The sequence below is a fragment of the Lepidothrix coronata genome, unplaced genomic scaffold (assembly GCF_001604755.1).
Source record: "Lepidothrix coronata isolate B3197 unplaced genomic scaffold, Lepidothrix_coronata-1.0 Scaffold118, whole genome shotgun sequence".
In the NCBI taxonomy this organism is placed as follows: domain Eukaryota; kingdom Metazoa; phylum Chordata; class Aves; order Passeriformes; family Pipridae; genus Lepidothrix; species Lepidothrix coronata.
Window position 1 is genome coordinate 2,380,717 of NW_016690298.1, and position 23,967 is coordinate 2,404,683.

Below are 23,967 nucleotides of genomic sequence, written 5' to 3' on the forward strand. Positions count from 1 at the left end.
GACAGAACATCTCTGCTCTCCTGTGGAATTGGCTGGGGTGTGACCAGGCAGTGGCCTTGTTCACTGGTTGATTAGAGGCTCCTCTGGCTCTAATGACTGTATTGAGCCGCTTTGACACATGTTCCTTGTGTGGGCTGTCAACGAATGGAGCGCAGGTCTAAAAATCACTTACGCATTTTCAACCAAGGCATCTTGTGTTCTCTTAAATAGCAGTTGAGTGGACATAAGGGAGGGCATTGCACTTGCCCGCTCTCTGTCCATCAGGTTCATATAAGGGTACCACTGTGAGGTTTCTGAATGGTAGGAGCTTTTTAGCTCAGACAGATGGATTGGCTTTGTGCTAAATGAGCTGGACATAACCATGCAGCTGCAGGGCTTGCCTGGATCTCTTGAAGGCTTGACAAGCAGCAGAACAGCCTCTCATATTACTCCCTCATGGCGATTATCTTTGGCAATTAACCATGCCAGAAGTCCATCTGAAGGCTCCCCCCTCCTTCCCTTTCCCAGTGTCACCTGTGTTCAGGCATCAGTACAAGGATCTGTCCTGGATATTATTCTCACAGACCTGGGAGCAAAAGGCCTATTGTAAAGGTGCAACACAGCCCCTGCCTGAGGCGTGCCAGGCTTTGGCTTCTCTTGCCCTGCATTGAAATACTCACTGGAGACACAGAAAGTGCGAGGCTGGTGGCAGCCCTTACACATGGCACTGTGGTGTGTTTCTGCATGATGGAGCAGCTGTGTTTTGATACCCTTCATGAACTGTCACTGGAGGCCTTTCCCAGCCTTAGTGATTCTATAGTTTATGCAGAATTGTGGCAATACTTAATAGCTCACTGTAGGCTACTTGAAGAAAGCAGGTGCTGCATACATGGAGAAAAAGCAGTGGTCTTAAAGTTTCCCTGAAGTTTTTTGGGAAAGCATTAATGCTTAAATTAATAAAAATAAGCCTTTGTAGAGAGGGAGTTACTTTACTAGTGGACAAGAAATAAATCAATGGAAATGCCAAAGAGGGAACTGGACAGGAATCACAGGTGCCCAGGGGAGCTGGGAAAAACTCTGAATATGGGTTTCTCTTCAGAAATCATTCTGCTTGCAGATCTTAGAGGCTGTAAAGTCTGCTCACTCTCAACTGGCAGGCTTAGTACTTTTAAGAGACTTAGGTAACCCCACAGCCACAGAGATCAGCTGTAAGTCTGACTTTAAACATCAGCAAGAGGTGACTGAGAAAGACCACCGCAGTTATAAAATGCAACATCACATACTGGCTGACTGTACACTGTGGCAAGACAAATGGTGTTGAGGATGCCTGGAGAACACAGAAGGCTAGTTGTGCATTGCTGCAATTGCATGTTCCAGTTTTCAGGTCCTGACTTGTAGATTTTTCAGATGATCTATCTAAAAATCTTGATTTGACGTTTAAATGTGATACTGGTTTTCCACTCAGAGGATACGTCTGTCCCCGTGGCTTTGGCACTGAGTATTGAGACTGAAAGAGTTCTGAGTTTGGCTTGTGTCATTTGCTTCTGTGGCAGGACTTGGGCAAGTATGGACACAATTTTAGAGGTGGCTTCTGTTTTCAGATGCTGTAGTTTTGAATGTTACAGCTCTAGACATTGCAGTGCCTGAGTGTGTAGTGGGCAAGTTCTGCAGAGGATCTTCCCTGCTGATTAGTTTCTGATAACCTCCAAGTTGCATGCTCAAATTTAGTCATTCTGAAAAATGATACAGCTATAGGATGATAATGTATCCATTGGAGGGACTTTGCATATTTTCTTCTGTGCCATTTTTTTCTTATGTTCTGACATATCTTGCCAGTTTCAGTCTATGATTTCTAGCATGAACCAATTCTAGGCAGATGGCACTGCTTTCCTCAAGACTTTCCTGCTTCCTGCATTGGGAACAAGCAAACACATGTTACAGCTTGATTAAACTGCCGCTGTTCGGCTTGGCCTCCCTGATGGCCCTCTGTGTGTGTGCTCTTCGATTACTCTGGCATCTCTTTCTGATTGCATTATTAGGAAAGTCTTGATGTGCCCAGGTTTCCACATTCACCTTAAGTCAGCAAACAGCTCAACATTTATTTGCTCTGTGTTTTAAGAACTTCTAGGACTTTTACAGCAAATGTGATCGTAATTCCTCTCCTCTTGCACTCAGTTTGTGTTGGTTCCCACTGCTTCTCCAGACTAGGAGACTTTCGTTTGTAAAACTGGCCAGCTCTTTCTCATCCCTCATTTCCTTTGTTGATGGCAGTAAACCATCCAATGAACTCGTCCAGAACTTTCGAGGCATGGAAAACAAATTGGGCCATTCTGTTGGAAGCAGATGGATTTCCCCACAAAGCTGTGCTATCGCTGCCACTTTAACAGCTGGGCAGATTTAGCCTCTGCTTGGAGAGTGCAGCTGCACTGAGAGCACAAAGGATGACAGCATGACCTCAGTTGAGACAAGAGGTGCCTGAGTGGTGGGGAGGACTGATGGGAAACATCTGCTCTTGGAGACGGTAGCTCTTAGGCAGCTATTGGAGATGTCCTGTGAGCTTCCCATCTCTGGACTTGTCTTCAGCTGTCAAAATTCATTATGCTGGGGGCCCTTCCAATGGGACACGAACTGGGAAAGAGGAGGAAAAGACTGCAGACTCTGAGGTGAAGTGATCGCTTTTCTGCATTCTTGTTTTTACAGATAATTTGGGGGGATAGTGAGGATCCAGTGAGATCCTCAGGTTAAGAGAAACCCTTTTATAACAGAGATCTGTGTCTCTCAAACTCTTTTCTGTACTTCTTGCATAGTCCATAGGTTGCCTGCACAGGTGTCCTCCATGTTTACTACTTCCCTTGCTGACATGCTCTGTGGTGGTATTAGTCAACTTCTCAAGCCTTGCTTTTCTCTTAATTTCTGTCTATAATGTTACTGTCTGGGTTTGGGAGTACTTCTTTGCCCCACTGTTGATGACATATGGCAAGGTGGAGGGGAGGTGAGCCTGACTATGCTTGTCCTAGTGCAGGACAGCAGTTGTATAAGGACTTCATGTATGTGTGCGTGCCTGAATCAACTTGATGTAAAAGTCTCTGTGACCCTTTCTAATCTGAGTTCTTGTGCTACACTCAGCTGTGTCATCTGAAGGCTCAAACTGTTAAAATTCAGCCTAGCTTCTGGTTTTAATCCTTTGTTTTCTAGTGAGTGAGATCTGCTGCTGGCAGGCCACTTCCACAGTAAAGCTAAAGATGATTAACTGTATTTGCAAGTCCTGCTGCCCAGAACAATTCAGACACGATGTTTGGGTTGGTCACACGTCCCTTGTAACCACTTTGCACACAGGGGTTTTGTTTTTCAGTGTGGCAGGAAAAAGTAGTGAGCTAAACTGCTTCAAAACCAGTACAAATTAAATCAATTGCATCTCTCTTCTGTATCCTACAGACTCCCTTCAGTTCCATTTGTTGCATGGACCCACTAGCCCTTGGCACATAAACTAGTTGTTGCCCTCAGAACACTTTCTAGTTCTCTGTATGAAACCAAGACACTAAAGCTGGCTCTGCTGGGAAGAGTAAATCACAGATTTGCCCACATGAGGTTACTCAGTACCTTGTTGTATTGTTGGCCAAACATGCCTGCAGGCCTCTGGTTGTGGGCTTGCCAAGTCAGAGGACTGTGTGGTCTTCCTGTTAACATTTGTGTTTCATGTGGTCATGGGACTGGGGTATAGCCCATCTGCAAGATCAGTTTTCTTTAATTAGAAATCCTTGACTCCTCTTTCTTACGCTGTCTTTATATGAGAGAATAACTGATGATCTTCCCCTTATGTTCACAGTCCGAAGGCACAAGGCTGCAGAAGGACCTCCGAACTTACTTGGCCTCCGTGAAAGGTAAGGTCTGCATAAGCAGAGGATTGTTTCCCCTCTAGTGCTTACCTACACAGTGAGGTTTCTGCAGCCACCCCGTTCCTGATGTTCCTCAGGTGTGAGTTGTAGGAAAGGTCAGCCTTGTCTGGCGATGGATTTTTTTGAATCCTTCAGGACCAGCTGGGATGGAATGGGGTTGTGCCAAACTTGGTGCTATCTTAGTAGATAGATTTTATTATGTTCTGCTAGGGGAGGACGAGCACAAAGGGTTTGATGCAACTGCATCCTTCATTCCTTTCTCCCTCTGGTTACCTTCTGTCTCTGTGTTATCAAGGGTCAGACATTTAGTAAGTCTCCTGTGTCTCCATTCCTCAGGGTGAGGGTTAAACTGTGAGGAATGTATACTTTTCTTCTTTTTCTGAAAAGTCCCTTCCCTCTTCTTTCCTAGCTATGCACGAGGCCTCCAAGAAGCTGACAGAGTGTTTGCAGGAAGTTTATGAGCCAGATTGGCCTGGAAGAGATGACACAAATAAAATAGCAGAGGTAAGACTTTGTCCAGGATGTGGGAATGTCCAAACTTGCTCTGTCAGTAGAGATGAGTTTTGAAAGCCATGTCTGTGCACCAGATTTCTTCAGGCATGTGATTTTGCAGAAGAACTGGAGACAAACTCAGCATTGGGAAGAAAGGAAGGCTGAAAAGATATGGCCTGTATTGTTGTCTGTGTAGGACACTGTCCCCAGATGTTTTTATGCTACACAGAGTGGTATGCTTATGCCCAAAAGCTGTTTGTTCTGCTAAAAGTGGCTAAACAGGGACAGAGGATGACAAAAGAGTCAATAGGGTTAACTGGATGTATTGCTTATGCTCTGTGCAAGAGACAGAAGAAGATAAATCTGTGGCCACAGCATGGTGTAGCCATTGCGTAGCTGCAACAACCTCTCAGTCATGGCAGTACCACCAGCTGCCTTATTTCAGTTGCTTCCTTGTTTGGCTGAGCCATGTGTCACCCCAACCTGCTGTTCTTCTCATCCCTTGGTGAGGTGATGCTCATCCAAATTGCCCAGGTGTGTTTTGTGGAGCTTAGGGCACAACCTGACATTTGACAGCTTGGATCCCCCTTGGCATGTGCATGTGGTGGGTCCAGCTGGAGGCAGGCACCCTCTGCTATTTTACTCAGCTGTTCTGCTGAGCAGCAGCTGTGGCAGTTCAGCTCTGTGGATCCATTTGCCATGAAGCTGCAGGATTGGGCTTATTTGCTGTCTGTGGCATCAGAGCAGTGGTGAAGGAATAGACAAGAGAGCAGGAGAAAGATTCTTTCCTTCCCCTTCTTTTCCCTGCAGAAGATCTCACCTGAAGTAACATCTGCATCTTGCCCAGGAAATAATGACTTCAAAGCAGATAAATCAAACAAAACCTGAACATTTCCAGGTCAATTCTTGCATTAGCATGGAAACTTTGCATTAGGAAGTACTCTTGCAGTAAATAATGGAGTTGCATTTCAGCTGGTTTGGCTTCACATTCTCTGTTGGCCTTGTTCCTTCCTGAGCTGCTGTGGTGCCTCCTGGAAGACTGACCCTTCAGAAAATTTGAGCCAGAGAGGTCAAAGGGAGCAGGAGTCCTGAGAACTCAGTGTAGCTACTCTTTGAGTCTGCAGGAATATTTCTAACCCTCCACCTCCCCCTTTAATGCCTTGTTTATATTCCTCTTGTGAAAAGACAGGTGAGAGAGAAGTGTTATTCCTGCCAAATAAAAACCATAAAGTGGTAGTTTTTCCTGAATGTTTTAGCCAAAACCCATTGTTCAAGTGAAAAAACAGGAGAGAGGGATGATTTACACCTAATTCAAAGTGTTGATAGCAAATTACTGTGCCTGAGATCAGGTCAAGGATAAAATGTGCACAGTTCAGGATACAAGTCTTGGCTGTGACCTCTGTTGGGCTGTGGATGCAGGTGGTGTGAGGGCTGAAGACTGCTAGAATAGCTTTCTGTTATTGTTCATGATCCTCCAGAAAGCTGTTTTGTAATGAAAAGCAGAAAATGGTGCCTCGAGGTGTCAGGTGTCCCATTTTTGTGGCTGCAGGGAGAAGGAGGTAAAGCCAGCCTGACATTCATCTTCCCTTCCATTGTAAGGACTTGATCTAACATTGCAGGAGAAAAGACAGGTCTTCAAAGGCACTTTGTTCTTGGAGAGGTCACCTGAATTAGCAGCATCAGGCTTTGTAGATTTCTGCCAAGATCTCTGTTTTCAACTAACTTCTCTGTTCCTTAGTTTTTCAAAGAAATTGCTATTTCTTAAGAGCTCTGGGGAACTAAGATTGTTGGCTGTAGCATTCACAGAGAAAAAATAGAAATGTGGAGCCTTGTGTTCTTAATAGTTAGCTCATTACTTTTGTTTTTCAGAATAATGATCTCCTATGGACAGATTTCCATCAGAAGCTGGTGGATCAAGCACTTCTGACCATGGATACATACCTTGGCCAATTTCCAGATATCAAAGTAAGATTCTTTTTAAATCTTTTCATCTAGAGATTAACAGCAGATAAAACCTCAAAAGATCAATTTCTTGCATCTCCATCTTCTTTAGGAGGATGTGTGTGCTATGCTGCTCCAAGGTTTTCTTTGAGAGCAGCCAAGATGCTTGCAGCTCTGGATTATGTGAAAATGTTTTGTTCTACTTTTGGGCTTAAAATGAGAGTGAAGAATCCAGGGGAAAGATGCTGAAGAGAAAACATAAGTGTGAAACAGGAGGATCCATCAAATTCCTCATTGCATCAGAATGCAGGGGGGCAGTGTCAGCAATAGCTCAGAAATTCTCAATCTCTCTTTTTAGTCCTTTTGTCTTTTAACTTCCTTGTAAGCACAAAAACATTGAGGAAGAAGTTGGTGGAAAATGTACTTTACAAGTAGAGACTGGTGTGGAAGGCAGATTTCTGTGAGTCCTTGAAGTCCTGCTGTGTGTATAAACAGCTTTTTTCAGGGAAAGGGGAATGCTGGATATCTTTTTGGGAGAGATCGTATCCAAGGACCTGGGTTTGAATGAAGTCCTGTGACCTTCCCTTCCCCTACAGTTCTCTCCTCTCCATTCGTTTTCAGGATTGTGCAGGAAATGTCTTCGCCATATGGAAGCACTAGTAATGATATCACCATATGGAAGTATCAGCTTGGATACTTTCCAGTGAAAACAACCCTTTCTCCACCACATGTCTCCTAAAACTTTTGTCAATATTTGTTGCTTCAGGAGGATTGTGCTGTATCAAAGGGGGGCAGGTCACAGGCTTGTAAAATGAGCCCTGAACAGCAGTGTCCTTGTCTCCTGGGACTCCTTGTTTTTGCTTCATTTTTCAGCCTCTTCTGACCCTGGACGTCTGAAGTGGGGAAGGGCGAAGAGGCTTGCTGCTGCTTTCCACCCACTGCAGGCTGTAGAGCTGATCACTCCATGTAGGGTGATGCCGTGTGCCTCAGTTAGCACTGCAGAGCTTTGTGCACTGCTTCCTAAGCAGGAGGGTTTATTTGGTGCTTGCTGTAGGCTCAGACTTTGGCACTGTTTTGGTCCAAATCACATTTTACTAGCGTCATTGGCTGTGCACTGGGTCACCTCATAGTGTCATGTTTCCCATGTTGAGTATCTTCATCATTTCTTAAATCTGATGGGGTCCTGCTGAGCTTTTACAGTGGGATTTTAAGAGGAGCACAAGACTCGGGACCACCCAAATTCCACCAAAACTCAAGCTGTTAGGTACTGAATTCCCATGGATACTTTGTGACTTCTGAATGGGCCACAAAGGTGTTTGTTACTAACATTCTTTCTCAGTCTTCAGATGATGCTCTAAAAGAGGAAAAATTTATATTATTGCCTAAAAGCAACTTTATGCACAATTCGAGTAATGTTTTAAAGGGAGCGCTACTCACCTCTGCTTCCCTTCCTGAAATGAGTGAGAACTTGGTTTTATGTTGGTTCTTATAATAAAATATGGATATATTTCACAAGAGTTGGCTATTTCTTTCAAATGGACTTCCAGTGATATGGATTTAAAAAAGTCAGTATGTTTTTATTGGTCATTCACCTGGATGTATCATGTTCCTTACTCCAGAGCACTGAGAAGTGTTCAGATCAAGTATATTTTCTTCAACTGGTAGAAACTCCTAGAAATGCAGTTGTTGAAGGTTTCTACGCTTGTACAGATGTGTAGTTTGGCTTCACAGAAGGAATTAGAGTTCTTGAGGTTGGCAGAAAAAAACACCCAGTCTTATGTAGTTTACACAATATTTGAGTTGCTTTTTGTTGTTGTGGTAATAGTTTTCTGGTTTTTGTTTTCCACAAAATAAAATTTTCTGTTTTTCCTGGAATTCTGACATTATTGTGATAACAAAAGATGATTTTTAGAGAGAAGATGATTTTATTTTAGTTATGTGAAGGCCTGTTTTCTATTATTTCAAAATATGTGATGAGTTAGATCATGCACGCATTATTTTTTGTTAAATGCTAACTTATTCTGAATTTGTCTTCATTTGAGGGGTTGGAAAAATTCCCTTGAATTTTTTGGACTTGCAAAGGGATGCACAGCAGGAATGTGAAAACATAGTATTGCTTTAGCAAGGGATTTTGTATGTTAAAGAGAATAATTTGTCCAATGTTGGTTGTTCACCCCTGAACAAAGCCTATCTATTTTCTCTAACTTGGCAAAAGGGAATACAAAAAGTACTTTATCTTTTTTTGCAGGTCACTGTCTGTACCTCTTAGAGTAGGATTCTTGCATAATCTTTAATATTTCTGAGTGAGTTTTTTTGTTGATTTTGCAGAATGTGCAATAAGAATATAAGTCTCTGCAGTGAGCCCAGGGAAGATAAACTGTCACCCAAGTTCTGAATAGCTGTGGAGTTTGTAATTTTCTGTCTTGCACTGAAACTGGTGTCCTACTAGGTTTAAAATGAAATCAGTAAAGGAGGGTGTGGTTTGGCTTTGTTTTTCTTTCTCCTTTTTTCTCTCTTTTTTTTTTTTTTTTTTTAGGAGGCTCAAATTAAGATGGATTTGTTGCAAAGTAGTAAACTCTCTTGGAGTTCAGCTATTACATGCATTTAGTGGTGGGTACCTTCAGTTGTCCTAGAGCCATACAAGGAATTCCTGTAGTCTTCCAAGACTGGGCTAAATCCTATTACTGCCATCGCAGGCAGTAATAGGTGTGGACAGTGGTGTGGACAGTGGCGTGAACAGTGGTGTGGACAGTGGTGTGGACAGTGTGGACAGTGGTTACTCCAGGAGGGCTCACACACACTGTATTTGTACTTTGCAGCATTTCCATGTACTCTACTGGAAACATGAGGGTGGGTGTTAGAAGATCAGGAGCTGCAAAAACAGGGAGGAGTGACCTTGTTTGAGAGATGGGTGACATTGAATCAAACTGCCTGGTGGGGTAGCAGAAAAACTTGGAAGTGGCTGTTTGTTTTGTCAGAGGTGGGGAAAATTCCAGCTATCTCTACCAGTCTGACCTGGGGGAAAAATCATTCCTCAAATCCCAGATTGGGCCATGTGTTTTATCTGGTGCGTTCACAAGATACATTAACTAGCATCTCAGAGATTGTCATTCTGCTGGAGCCCCCTGCAATACCCTGTCTCCTGGCTGGCAACATGATGTCTGGGAGATATCTTATAGTGACCTCAGTTGTGGGGTGGCTCAGCTTCTTCGTGATTCCTCTCCGATTTAGCTGAACATTTAGAAATCAGTTTGGGTGTGTGTGTGGCTGAGATCCTGCAGATCTGCTGTGACTCACACAGAGCTGCACCAGCATTTGCTGGAAGTTCATAGGAGCATGTGTGGGAGACGTGCGAACTGGTCCCAGCTGGTCTGGCAGAGAGATCAGCCCTGAGTGCAGTTTTGCAGCTTATCTGCGGGAGCCTGGGGAGACGAAACCCTACCTCCCTGCCAAGCGCAGTAGAGAGGGGGATTCTGCTTTTGCGAGTAAATCCAAATGCTGATTCCTCATTCTGCACTTTCTATGTCCCTGGGTGATGTGGTTAATTAGAAGCCTTCCTGGCTCTTTGCCATGCCTTTTCACTCTGTTCTCCAGCCTGTCTCTAGACTGCGGATCACAGACGCTTGTCCAGACTCTCTGAGCTGCTGGGGGTTAGGGTCAGGCTGGGAAGACCTGTGCTCCAACCCAGATAGTCTGGGGTGTTTGCAGATAGTGTGGGAGGCAAGGGTCTGAGGGGATGGATAATTCCTGAAAGAGGGCAGCCCAGTGGACCAGAGCCTCAAAATAGTGCATCTCTGCTGGAGGAGAGAGCCTGAGGCACCTCAGATGATGAAGGGTAAGAGAGGATCATGCCAAAGGTCTGCCTTTCTATCCTGGATTCACAACCATGGATTTCTCAGGACTCCATTCCTGAGTCTGAGTCTGGTACACAGTCTCACAACAAACCCTTGTGTTTGTTACAGCTTTGGTGTGTCTTGCCTATTGGTTATACAGTGCTGCAGGTTTTCCCTCACACTGCCCTTGCTCAGTAGTGACTGACAGCAGACCACTGCCCGTGGCTGCAGTCACTTCTGTCTGCAGCTCCTGTCACAAGGTCCAAAGGGCTGTCCTAGGCATATCCTGAGCATATGGATGAATGCTTTTGCTGTGCTCACAATGAAAATGCCTTCTTTTGTTGAACTTATACTTGTAAGCTTCCACACAAACTAGTGAACTGGTTAGAGACTGGCTGCAGCCCCCATGAAGCCCTGAAAATGATGAAGCAGTGGGGCTTAGGAAACAATGGAGCTACAGTTCTGAAAACATTAATGTCAGCCAGAGGTGGGACCTGTTGGTTGGATCCCTTTACCTTCCCTGGCTTTGTCTGCTTGCCTCCTGAGGAGCTCCCTCTAGAGTGGTGGTTGTCACAGGTGGCTCCCATGGCCACTTCTCTGGGCAGCCTGTATGGAGGATCCAGTGAGTGTCCTTGTGTGGGCAGAGCATGGGGTGCTCTGAAAATTGGGTGAAGAGGAGGGTTGTTTTCCTGAGAGGTTTTGCAATTTTGGCTGCTGGAGAAGATTGGCATGACTCTTTTCTCCTTCTTTTTTAGTCTCGTATAGCAAAGCGAGGAAGGAAGCTTGTGGATTATGACAGTGCCAGACACCACTTTGAAGCCCTGCAAACTGCAAAGAAGAAGGATGAAACCAAAATTGCAAAGGTAAAGCAAACAGGAGGATATGCAGCCATCCTATCATTTTGCGTTTGCTTACTGAGCAGCTTTTAAGTGCGCCTGTAGCTCTTCACTGTGTTTTCATGGAATCAATTACATTGGAAAGGACCTTTAAGATCATTGCGGTGTTGTGAACTGGTGAGGTTTTGCTAGGTATTTCCTTCTCATTTGTTTAGTTCTCCTAGAAGACAGGATAGCCTCTGCTGGGTTGGTTCAGACCCACCATCATCAGTCTGCATCTCTTGGTGGCTAAATGCATGTGCTTACTCCCATGCTACAGGACCAGTAACCTCTGGCTCAAAAGCCTATGCATCTCTTGGGGAAGCAAAACCTTGCAATGCCCCTGAAAAATTTTCCAGTTTGCCTGCTTCTTGGGACTCTCTCCCCATCTTAGAGTAGTGTTTGAGTGTTGCTTGAGGTGGATTGTGTTTGTGAAGTCCTCTGATATCCTAGGACAGAGACCCTTAGGAGTGTGAATTTCAAGTTTGTTGATGGAAGTGCACTCTATGCACAGTTGTTGAATGTGTTATGTTGTCTGTTGGTCACAATTACTGGATAATAAATATGGCTGTCATGTTTCTTTCATGCCTGTGAATAGCTTGATCCAGGGTTTACTGCAGAGCATGCCCAACACTCGAGTGAAGGATTTTATTTTTAATGAAATTTATTTTAATTAAAAATAAAGTTTACTTTTTTTTTTTAATGAAGCTGAAAAAAAATCGTAGTGCTAACTTTGTTCTAGAGTAGGTACATGGTTTGAATACTGCCCAGAAAATGAGCTGTGGATTACTCCTGTACCCCAAGTTATTTGAATCCATGTGCTTCACTCCACAGGACAGTTTTTGACACAACAGAATAGTCCAGTGCTGGGGAGACATCTTTAATTCTCTTCAGTGTGGGCCATGGCACATTGGGACTCTTCAGGGTAGAAGCAGTGCAGGAAAGATTTGTATCTTTTACAGGCTGACAAGAGTTGTCATCCTTTGCTTAGAGTTATTTCTGGTAGGGGGAATATGGGCTTACGTGAGAGATGCTGGTGTATTTCCTGCATGGAAGAAATTAAGATGCATCTCTCCCCGAGTGAAAGATGTGCATCTAATGGCCACAATACTTTTATTGTTAAGATGCAGTTCTTCAATCATTTACACACCCAGTGCATGCACTGTGATTAACCTTGACAGACAAAATGGGAGAGAGGTTGATGGCCCAGGTGTCTTTGTATCATTTGTGTGGCAAAGCAAGTCTTCGTTCTGTATGCAAGGCATGAGGCCCAGCTGGTTGTGCCTTCAGTTCAAAGCACTAATTCACTGCATTTGTGAGTAAGACCAGAATTTCCATGGGGTGTGTTATTTTTATTGGTGCATGCCTGTGAGATCTTTGCTGCAGTGGAAATGGTTTTTGTAGGAATTGATCCACTCAGGTTGGTACCTGGTGCTCTGCACTAGAGGCTGGCTGCCTTCATCATTGCTGCACTCGCTGTTGCCCCCAAAGCTCACCTAAGTTGATAAAACAAGTATGAAAAAAAGTGCAGTTTGAAGAGTGGAGTTCTTGAGATTTAGGAGTTGGTGCTCTGTTCCTGATTCATCCTGTGCAAGAGTCTCTTAGTACTTGATTGGACTCTTCTTGTGAGCCAAAATGTGCACTGGATCAGATCAGATCTCTGTGCTTTGGGCCATAAGCTCATGCACAGGATAATATGTGACACGTTGCACTGTCCTGATCCTGCAAAGATAGGAGCACTAAGTCCCAGAGAGTTATGTATGTATGGTCTTCCCAAGTGAGCAGTTTTCACAATCCAGCCTGTGGTCTGACATTTGCAGTCGTGCAGCTCTGTCGGGCTGTGGGCAACAGCCGGGGCTCAGCGTGCACTTGGCTGGTGTAGGTAGTTCACCTCTCTGTTCCTGTGCCTGCAGTTTTGTTGTGTGACCTTTGAAGCAGGGTTGTTCCATTGTAAATTTCTTTGGAATATGATGACAGGCCCCTAGGAAAGAGAAATCATGTTTCTGACACAGCATACAAGTGGGAACTGACTTGATTGAGGTTTCATAGTATAGTAACAAAAATAGCAATACGATACTTTTTGGCACTATATGGTCTCTCTTTTCTAATATATGGATGTTCTTTTCCCACCCAGGACCCCTGCCTCTTATTGCTAAACTTACATCCTGCCATTAAAATAGAGCACTATGGACTTTCAGCTGTTGCATGCAAATAATAATGATGGTTAATTAATCCTGACCTCTCTTTAAGGAGCTCCAACTTCACAGCCATGCCTTGGAGTAGGGTTGTCTGTGTGCTAGGTCACTAACAACTGTATTTGTTGCTCTTACAGCTGCCTGGCTGGTCTGCAGTATCCAGCCCACACGGGAGCATTAATTACTGCTAAACTTGGCATGCTTCAAAGGATTCATAACTGATCGGTCCCAGGATGTTTGTTTTTTTCTCTCGCTTTGGTGATACTGGTTTGGCCCAGCCTCTAAATACACTCTCTGTTGTGATTTTAATTTTTTTATCCTAAAAGATATATGTTTGTGTCTCTCTTGTTCTCTGTTTATTTTTGTTCTTTTTTTCACTCAAACATGCTCCCTCCCCCCAGCCTGTTTCGCTGCTTGAGAAAGCTGCGCCTCAGTGGTGTCAAGGGAAGCTACAAGCTCACCTCGTTGCACAAACTAATCTGCTCCGAAATCAGGTGACTGCTGATCTACCTGGCTCTAACCCTGCATGCGCTATTTTGGGCTCTAGATTGTACCATGCAAGTAATCTCCAGGCAACGTTCACTCTAGTCTCCTCTGTTACATGTCCTTGGTGCTCCTGAGCCACACGGACACATGGAAGTTGCTGACCAGTGAATGAATCTGTGCCTGCCTGATTGATTTCTAGTCAGGTGTGTTAATACTGGACTACTGTTTCCTCCCCCTAAAATGAAATGTGGAGGAAGAAAGGCTATGGAATAATGCTGAGACAGAGGATGATGCAGTACAGTTCATCCAATTATTGCTTTCTTTTTCCTCTAAGAGAAGCAGTCAATTTTTATTGTTACTGTTTCAAAAAAAGAAAAAGAGGAAACACCGGAAAATTGACTTATGCAGTCATGTTGTTCAATAAAGTTGGAAAGAAATAACATTACAATTTCTGTGGCTGCTGAGTTAGGTTGCAACATTCTCCTGTGGTAAAGTCCAGGTTTCCCAAATGGGCACTGTCCTGGCTCTTGTGGTTTAAAAGAGCCATTTCCAGATCCAGGGTTTCAAAATCTGTAGGAGAAGAGGTGGGCCCAGATCAGGCAAGTTGCACCCTATGTGATGTATTTGAACAGTTCTAGGTTGAGGTCATCGTCGCATCATCTGTCAGAATTTAAGTTATAGTGTTTTGAGGGACATGAGAGCAGCTCAGAGGAACTGCAGCAAATAAAATTTCAATCGTACTTGCATAGAAGTGTGATTTCCTGATGAAATCTCCCTCAGTGTTTCCCTTGTAACACTTTCAGGGATAAGAGGGAGTTGACGGAAGTCAGTGAATAGAGGCTTTCAATGAGCAAGGGATGGTAAATCATTACCCAGACTGGGAGAGTGCCAGTTACCTGCTCACAAGTTCCTGGTGAGCTCATCTGTTCTCATTTGAATGTTCCTATGTCTTCACATTCCTTGTCAGTGAATTAATTCAGTTTAGAAACACTGAATTGTTCTCACCTTAAGAAGCACCTGGGTTTTTCACAGTCAGTTTATGACTGCAGATCAGGGAAAAAACTAGATTACCATGTCAGTAAAGCCTGGAGGAAGAAGAGCTGTTAACAACCCTGCTTAAGATGTAGAGCAAAGGGAGGAAATATGTATTCATTCTTGATTGAAGGGAGGAGAGATGGCAAGCTGCCAGGGGCTTTTCCCGTGCCTCTGCTGGCCCAGCTGGGATCTGTCTGCACAGTTGTGATTCTTGATTGGTCTGTTTGACTGGTGGTATTTCTGGAGGACTAGAAAGCAGGTATGGGAAGTTTCTCAAGCCACAAATAAATATATAAATAAAACAGCTCTTGGGCATTTTCTGTCTTCTCAGACTGGCTGGAGTTAGTGAGAGTAATGCCACTACTCACAGATTGCCCAGTACCTACAAGTGCCCCCTCATCCATGCACTCAGATCTTAGACAGGGTACCAAGAGTCATCTGAAAATTTCACTGTATGTGACTTTGTCCTAAAGCATATGCAAGGGACTGTGTAATCTTTCCACCCACTGTGGTGTGGGGGTGTTAATCTCCTAATACACAGCTTTAATATTTTCAGTGACCACAGATACTCTCAAATCAATTTAAGTCCTCGAAGATTTTTCCGCTTTCATTCTTGAGCTAAGTAATATTATTGCCCACCTTAATTTTTTGTTTCTACTTGTGTGAGTATTCAGGGTTGTGGTTTTTTTTCCTCTTTATTTTAATTTTTATTTTTATTGGAAACTAACAAAAAACGCCCAAACAAAACCCAAAACCAAACCAAACAAAAAACACAAAAAACCTCCTCAATAAAGAAGGTTAGCTTGTATTCTGAACCTGTAGGTTTTTCCAGCTTGCCTTCCCAAACACGAGCAGGCAGTTTTTACATTTGCGTGACTTCAAGACTGAAGGTGTTAATGACAGCCCTAAATCTCATTAAGCTCTTGATAAAACTGGGAGGGCTGATGATACTCCATTTATTGAGAAGCTTCAGAATGTTAAGACTAAAAAAAAAAGTCTTTCCTTTTACCAGCAGCTGTGTTGCTGTCTCTTCTTGCCCGATAATTTTACAACCTCTGTGCTAAAATGGGGTCAGTGAGATCTGTTATTTCTACTGTGAAGCAAAGTCCCTCCCTCCAGTGTGCATACCACTGGCTCTTTAGGACTTTAGCAGATACTAACAAAAACAACAGTGGGGTTTTTTTGTGAAGTCTCCTGGGGGAGTTGCTATTGCATGCTCCCACTTACAAATTTTAGTGACTGTGCTTTTTGAAACAAAGGGGGAAATGGCTTAGAACAGCAAATTCTTGCCTTTTGACTAAGCTCCATTGACATGCTGAATCTAAAAAGCAACATCCTTGGTGCTGCAATGATAACAGAAAAATATCTCTCTCTGTAGGAGAAAGTCAGTAAGTTGAGTCCTGGGCTGTGCTGCCCTTCTGAGAGCTGAGTCTGGCTGAGATTTGTGGGGCTAGGGAGGCTCCCAGCTCTCCTCCTTAATCCTGCCTCATGGATATCTAAACTATTTACTGAGCAGTGCTTAATTACCACAGTTCACAGCATAGTCTCTGAAGAGGAATGGTCACCAGATGGTCTGAAATCACCAGGCTGGACATAGCCAGACACTCATGAGAGCTGACATGCATGGTAATAAGAGAAACTGTGGAATAATTCCTCCCCTGCCCTCCATCACAACTGAACTGGTGGTGCTTGGCACTCTGAGCCTTGGCTAGGTGAAAGGTCAGGAAAGCATTTGTGTTGTCCAGCTTCTGCTCAAACCTTCCCCCTTCAGGCAGGGAGAGGAGAGAAAGATTTTCTGAGATTGTATTTTGTGGACCTGGGCATTACCTCGTTCTGGCCTCAGTCTTCCATCAGGTTGGCAAGGGTGGTAGCTGAAACAGAAAATGCACGGCTATGGTAGCAATGGGCTCTGCTCTGAAACCTGTGTCTGCCTTTCCCCACCTTACTTCATGAGCAGGCTTGTCCTCTAGCAGGCCTTGTGACCAGGTTGTCTCTGTCTTCGGCTCTAGCTGGAACCAGTGAGGGCTGTCAAGTGCCAGGACTCCTGCTTCCAAGCAAAGTAAATCCCACTGGTGAGAAAATCCCTGGACTAATAAAGGACTGAAGAATTAATTCAGTACTAGACCTGGGAATAAGAGCAGTAGCTGAGCCACAGGCACTGGATGGATCCCTGATTCCTACAACTACTCTAGAGTGAACGTTGCCTGTTGCTGATTTTGCCTTTGCCTCGGGATGTCACAATATTCACACATTGCTTTCTAGGTTCTTTGACCTTATAAACAGGTAAACGAGAGAGGGAAAGAATGTTATTACTATTCACCATATCTGTAAAACTAACAGCATTCAATGGTGCCTCATCTCCCAGCTACCACATCTCCTGGGTTGATTCTGGTTCCATTATAGTTTGGAAATTAGAATAAGGTAAAGCCAAAGGGATGGACTGGGTTTTTTATTTCCTTTAAAATGGTTACATTAGAAGTATTCATTCATAGAGGTATTTTAAGGCAGAATGAGTCTTTGTGATCATTGTTTCTGATTCAGCGTAAACTGTGTCTCTGTTTAAAAGGGTTTTTGGTGGTTTTGTGCAAACTCTTGAAATGTTAAGTTTTTCAGTGAGTGTAGCAGCGAAACAGGGGTTTCTGGGTGGAAGCATCATGACCCCTTCTCCCCCTGTCTGTTCCTCACAAAGTCTACTTAACTTTTGAATACTTACCAGTTGTGTCTTTCTCTGGAGTAAACTTTCTCCTGTGATCTTGAGTACAAAGCCTTAGCCTTTCCTTGGGCAGCAATGAACAACTCGCTTACAGTTGGAGCTAGATGGAAAGTAGGAGCTTCTGTGGCCTGCTCATAAGTCAGGAGAGAAACAGAGTGTAAGAATCCTACACAATTCTGTGAGGAACAGGATTCTGAACTGCAAAATATTTTTAAGCCCTTTTGCCCATCAATCCTATTGTTGTGTGTATGCATCACTAAGGAGCAGTAAGCTGGATTTCTTTAATTAAGCTGGCACAAAGAAGATAAAACTTGATTTCTAGAAGGGGTAGAAATCTGACTGCAGGCTCGTAGGGAGATCCAGTTCCTGTGGCTTGTGAACTCTTTGCAGAGGCCTGTGGTGTTGTGACATTCCTGCTGCTGTCGCATGTATAGGCACTTGTGCTGACCTTACTGATAAAGATGTGTTGTCAAGTTGCTCATGCAGGGATTTTTCCATCCTGTAACCCACTGCACAGGGTTATGGGAGAATGCTGTGTTGTTGTAGATTACAGAATAAAAACAGAATAAAATTTTATTTAGAAAACTTTGAGTTTTAAGTCAGGGCACTGAAAAGAGGAAGAAATTACCTGGGACAAATGTAGGAAGGGGAATGGGCTTGTTGCTGGTGCCTGCTGTCAGGAACAATGAGGATCGTCCTTTTTGTCAGTGAAACCTGACAGAATTCATCCATCAGTGTTGGGATCTGTCAGTGTCTAGGTGCAATGAACAGGTCAAATTTAGACTCTCAGCTGGAAGAAAGAGGTCCTGTACGAGGCATACTGCTTTTGGTGTTGGTGGCTGACAGCCAGCCAGGGGTTGTGCTTGTGTGAGACCACTGAAACCAAGATGTCCTGCTCAAGCCCTGCAGCCTGGCCTCCTGCTGGCACAACTCATGCTTTGCATACTCTCCTTGCTTCTCCAATCAGCTTTGTGGGAGAGCTGTATCAGCCAAGGATGCAGACCTTCTCCCTTCCTCGGAAGAGACGGGGCTTTGGCATGACGTTAGCTGAGCATAAAGAGTCCACACATGGGAAGATTCTTCTCTAATGCCATTTGGAATGGATTTCAACTCTTTCTGGGACCTGGCAAGGAACAGAGGCCCTATTACCTTCATCTATATCCAAGCTCAAGGCTGAACTGCTTGACCAACTCCATTCAGTTTTTGAAGCTAGGGAAATTTATAGAACTTAAAACACATTAGTTGTTGTTTGAATTACTTTCTGAGTATACAAATGGGGAAAGCCATTGAGAGAAAGCCTGAGAGTAACACATTCATGATGAAGGGGCATCAGGTCACCTATGATGCAACCCTGGTTCCTGGGAGACTCACTTGGGATGCTGATTACCTCATGCCAGAATTTTGCCTGGTCTCCCAAAGAAGTCAAAAGAGTCACAGTTGTCTCAGCCTTGCAGGATACTTGTCTGTACTGGAGCTGACAATCTCCCATCTCTGTTATTAAGGCTGAAGAAGAGTTAGTAAAGGCTCAGAAGGTGTTTGAAGAGATGAATGTTGATCTGCAGGAGGAACTGCCTTCACTATGGAATAGGTGAGTGCTGGAAGTTTTCCCGAGGGCTGGTTGGAAGGAAGTGAATAGCCAAGCTCTTGGTGCGGACGGGGTGTGGGCTCTTCTTTTCTGGATCATCTCAGTCTGTCCTAGGATTTTCCCCCCAGCCAGATTCACCCTGTGCTTTTTGGGCTTTGCTTCATGATTTTCTTGAAAAATACAGTTCTACCACAGGGAGAAACTGTGTTTCTCTGTTTGTCCAGTTAATCCTTTTGCCCTACCAACTCTGCCCAACTTTACTGGAACACTTGAGAGACCGTGGATTTGCCATACTGTGGTGATGAAAAGGGAGGTGAAAGAAAAAGACTGACATTTAGCTTGAAGGATGACCTGTAGGGCAGCAGAGGCTGATTTATGGGGAGGGCACAGTGGAAAGCAGTCAAAATCTTCCTAGAAGTGTCCCAGTTTCTTATTTTTGAATGCAGCAGTCATGTCTGGGTTGGCAGTGCTGGTCTGTGGGGAATGGAGAGTGGGTGGCAGCAGGGTGGGAAAGTGAAGTGCTGATGTCTGCCTTCTGTCCAGCCCGGGGTAGGTGTCCTTGCTCAAAGCAGCCTGCAGGCCTGACTGAGAAAGGAGCTGGGAGGGATACAGGCATCTGGGTGTTTCTGTGTGCAGAACCATGATGCTACTGGCCTTGGTGACCATCTCGCTCCTGCTGTTGTTCCTTCAGCTGAGTGCTGGTAGAGCACTCTCTGTTGGCTGCTGGCAGGCTGGCTAGAGGCAAGTGGGTGACAGTAGGCTGCTGAGATTTTAGGGTGCCACAGTTTGTTCACAGACTCCTGCTGTTCAGCTGATCCTTCTGCTTCCCTATTGCTTGCTGTGTCTATCCTGTGCTTTCGTACTCTTCCTGCCTCTGAAGCAAACAGTTCATGCTTTTTTGCTTCCCCTGTTGCTGAGGGACTTCAGAGGGAATTGATATCTATCATCCTGCTAGTTCCCCCAGCTCTCCCAACACTCTGTCTGCATCACAGCCTCCATCCTTTTTCCATCTTCCTATTCAGGCACCTTTTTTTCCCCTTCTTTCATATTTTTATTTTCTTTCCTCCCTGCCCTGCACCTCCCTCTCCCTTTAGCCAGCACAAATTCAGATCATATCGCTGGTCTCCTTCTCCCTTTGGATATGTTTGCCCCGTACCTAGCCTTTGTTCCATCACCCCCTTCACACTCCCCTGCCACCCTTCTCTTTCCACATGTACCAGACCTGACAGAGTTCAATTTAAATGGGAATGGTGGGTGAAACGTAGCAGAAGGGGCAGAATTGAAAAGTGTAGGGAGAGCATTGTGTCCATTAAGTTCTTCTGTCTTGTTTTTCATTTGGCAGTCGTGTTGGTTTCTATGTCAACACATTCCAGAGTATAGCAGGCCTAGAAGAGAACTTCCATAAAGAAATGAGCAAGGTAAGGCAACTGACAGCTTATCCTATTTATCCTCTCTTCGCTGCTAGTAAAAAACAACAACAACCACCACCACCACCACCAAAAAAAGAACCCAAAAAACAAAACAAAAAAACAACCAAAAAACTGTCAGGAAAAAACAGCCCTGAATCAGAGAAAAATATAAACCCATAGTTTTTTTCATTGGACAAAGGCTGTCTGACATAGTAATGTAAAGAGATGGAGTACAGGGAAGAGACTGCAGGGCCATGCAGCAGTGGGGAGTTCGTGTCACTTGACAGCGCTCCTTTGCAGATCCACAGAGGAAAGAGAAGCCATTCTCAGATCTCTCTCTTGCTACATTTTTTCGTTCGTCTCCATTATGGATCCGTAACCTATAACCTGGGCACATTCAGCGTGGTATCTGTTTTCCTCCTCCTCTGCTGCCTGGTAGCAGGTTGCTGTGTACCCTCATCCAGCCTAGCTGTGGGGTTGAAAACAGCAGGAAATCTGCCAGTCTGCAAGTTGGCTAAAGACTGAGACCTGCCTCACTCCAGTCCCTCAAGAAGGCACTTCCCTGCAGTACCTCTCTGCTTTGGTTTCTTTCCTGCCCTGTGACCCAGAAGAAGGCATTTGAGTACTTAGCATGGCCCTTATATGGGCTACTAATTTGTCATGAGTTGGGAATCACAGCAGTAAGCAGTGTTGTAAGCTGGTGGTGGCAAGCTGGATCCTGGTGCTCTGTGCCAGTACCCAGAGGAGACCTCCAGACCAGTCTGTGGGAAAGTCTTCCATTGCCAGTATAATTTACAAATACGTTCTTGTTCTTTCAATTAAAAGCTAGAGAAGACTCCTGAATTCCTTAGGTCTGTATGCTGCTTCTAGGAGTTGCACGCCCTCTGTAAATGTTGCACTAATCTTGAGGAGGGACTGAGAGCCCAGCTGGAAAACCCTTATATTCCCTCCACTCCCCAATGTCATCCTGACAACAAGGCAGCTGCTAAGCAACAGGAAACATTATAGTCCTTCAATTCCCAACAGTCAGGGGCCTTCTGACTTGGTGTAATGCATCAATTTTGAGCCCTGCTGACATTTTATGGGGTCTTTTCCAATTAATAGCCTGCTCTTCTCCACTGAGGGATGAACTGTTAAGAATAGGGAGGGTTGTTATAATTATCAGTTTGTTACTGTTAACTTACATTCAACAAAACATGGGGAAGGTGCTTGTTAGACAGGAATGCTCTTCTTGTATGATGTCAAGATTTTTCTTTCTTGAGGAGTTTTGTATGAGACCAGAGCTTTTGCTTTGTTCCATAAAAACCATCTGTTTCTTGTTACTGCTACAACATCCAATTAACTGCTGTTGTTGCCTGCAAAATGCCTCCGACACTGATTACATGGGATCCCTCCTCCTACCACTGTTAAATCTGGTGTCTCATCTTATTTATGGATTGGCTGTTTCAGAGTAGGAGTGTCTGAAGTGACTGTTGCAGCCTTTGGTGCCAGGGAGCGTTTAACCCCTAATTTCTGCAAAGATATCTAGGTGCTGCCTAAACCTAGATGGCCCAGGCAGACTGTGAAGTTAAAGCTTGTTGACTTGAAGTCTAGTTGCCTTTGACTCCACAGCTGAAATGGCCATAGATTTGATAAGCAGGTCTGAGGAACAGCTTTTGGCTACAAATCCAGAGTGAAGCTTCAGTTCCAGCACACAGACCCTTAGATAAACACTCACCCTGCTTCTGCAGTGGCACCAGGCAGCACAGCGGCAGGGCCAAGTGATAGAGAAGCTAAAAGGGTGATCTGTAAGGAAGAAAGAGCATTCCTATGAGGAACATGGGAATGTTCAATAGCATTTCATACCCCACAGAGAAGTGGAAACAGATTTAGGGCTGTTCTCTCTTGGGATAGCTGAATATGTGTGCGTATCTGGGCACAAGCCTATGTTTCGTCAGTCTGTGCAGGCCAGCCCAGACTCTCTTCTGGCACTCGTGCTCTTTTCTCATTCTTTTCCTTTCTTTTGTTTTTGTATTTTGCAGTTGAACCAAAATCTTCATGATGTCCTGCTGGGTCTAGACAAGCAGTACTCAGGCAATGCCTTCCCTGTTAAAGCACAGCCCAGGTCAGTAACTGTGGGTAGTGTGTTTCCCTCAGCAGGGGAGGAGGGACAGGGGTGTCTCTGCCTAGTGATGTTGAAACCTCCATGTTTTCAGTTGGAAGTGATTTGATTACCTGCCAGTGCCCTCCTGAGACTTCCTAGAACATGTCCAAGATTGCACTTGGCGCTGGCTGACACAATACAATACCTGTTACCTTTCTAGGTTAGCATCTGGAGGCCTAAACTTTCACTAAGTGCTGATATGTAGGCAACTGATTCTCAGCTCTGCTTTTTTAAAGTCTAATTTCATGCACTGACATGTGCTACTGAGCTGTTCTTCCTTCTGGGTCCAGTTGCCCAGCACCTGTCCTGTTCTTTCTCTCAAAAGCTTCCACTATGTACCTACAGCTTGAGCACCAAGAGCCTATTTAGTTCCCCAGCCTCCTCTTTGGCCCTCCAAACTTGGAATCACCATTTTACCAAAGCCTTATGCCCATCTTATATACCCAGATGAAGTGGATTTCCTTTTCTGTGTGTTGAGGAAGGAGTTGCAGCGTCACTAATATGAGGCCTCCTGACCTCAGAGAACTTTCAATCTGCGTGTATGCAAGTAGTGAGTGTCCTTTGGGCCTTTAGTTTTGTTTCTTCAGCTGGGTCCTATCCTGTATGGTTAAGTGCAAGTCTGCACATTCTCTAGCACTGAGAAGGGAGGGAGAGGTTGGGCTCTAGATTAGACTGACTGGCTCTCATCCAAGTGTGTGAGTGATGAAATAGTGTTAGGCTCCGGCTTCCAGCTGCTGCTAATCCCACGTGCTGGGCAATCAGGAGCACAGCCCAAGTCCTCAATTGGTGTATTGATGGAGGGAGGAGGTGAAGTCAGCATGAAGTAAGGGCAAGCTGTGGTCTCAGTGCATTGATTCAGAAGGAGTAGATCAGCTGTTGAGACCTCTGTGCTCCCTTGTTGCTCCTCCCAGTTTAACCTTCTGTTGCAGTCATGCAGAGATGACTTGTGTGCCTTCTTCCTCCAGTGTGTGTGGTGTTTGCCGGCTCTAAAGAACAAGGAAGTTTGAGTTGAATTTGGCCCCTGAATTTTGGATTGCTGACACCAGATTTCAGAGATGCTAGTGGAAGTGCTGCTTGTGAAAATGATGTCTTCTTCCCAAGTTAGCATGTTGATCACCCCAACTCAACCAGACTGAAACCTTGTGTGGAGGCTGTGGTGCCCATCCTCTTGCTGCTGTGGGCTGCATTGTCTCTGTTAGTAACATCCTCCAGGGTCCTTGGAGGAGGATGAGGTAACAGGACAGATAAAGGCTATAGCCATCGCTTTGTCCAGCTCCTTCCTCCTCCTTTCTTTCTTCCTTGACAAACTAATTGCAGGCTGCAATGACAGTCTGGCCCAGAGATGTTCATTGCTGTTGTGCATGAAGTTTCTGGCCCAAAAGAGC

At 44.6% G+C, this 23,967-nt stretch overlaps 1 protein-coding gene across 14 annotated transcripts in view; it reads left to right on the forward strand.

Moving 5' to 3' along the window:
* BIN1 (bridging integrator 1) overlaps nucleotides 1–23,967 on the forward strand; it is a 94,462-nt gene that overhangs the window by 39,585 nt on the left and 30,910 nt on the right. For 7 of the 14 annotated variants that reach the window (XM_017825354.1, XM_017825355.1, XM_017825356.1 and 4 more), the window contains exons 3-10: nucleotides 3,806–3,860; nucleotides 4,285–4,379; nucleotides 6,237–6,332; nucleotides 10,897–11,004; nucleotides 13,613–13,705; nucleotides 18,948–19,033; nucleotides 20,373–20,448; nucleotides 22,461–22,543. In XM_017825354.1, coding sequence (XP_017680843.1) covers nucleotides 3,806–3,860; nucleotides 4,285–4,379; nucleotides 6,237–6,332; nucleotides 10,897–11,004; nucleotides 13,613–13,705; nucleotides 18,948–19,033; nucleotides 20,373–20,448; nucleotides 22,461–22,543 — 692 coding nt within the window. The remainder of the gene's footprint in view (nucleotides 1–3,805; nucleotides 3,861–4,284; nucleotides 4,380–6,236; nucleotides 6,333–10,896; nucleotides 11,005–13,612; nucleotides 13,706–18,947; nucleotides 19,034–20,372; nucleotides 20,449–22,460; nucleotides 22,544–23,967) is intronic. The other 7 variants (XM_017825366.1, XM_017825358.1, XM_017825360.1 and 4 more) reach the window with 1 other exon arrangement.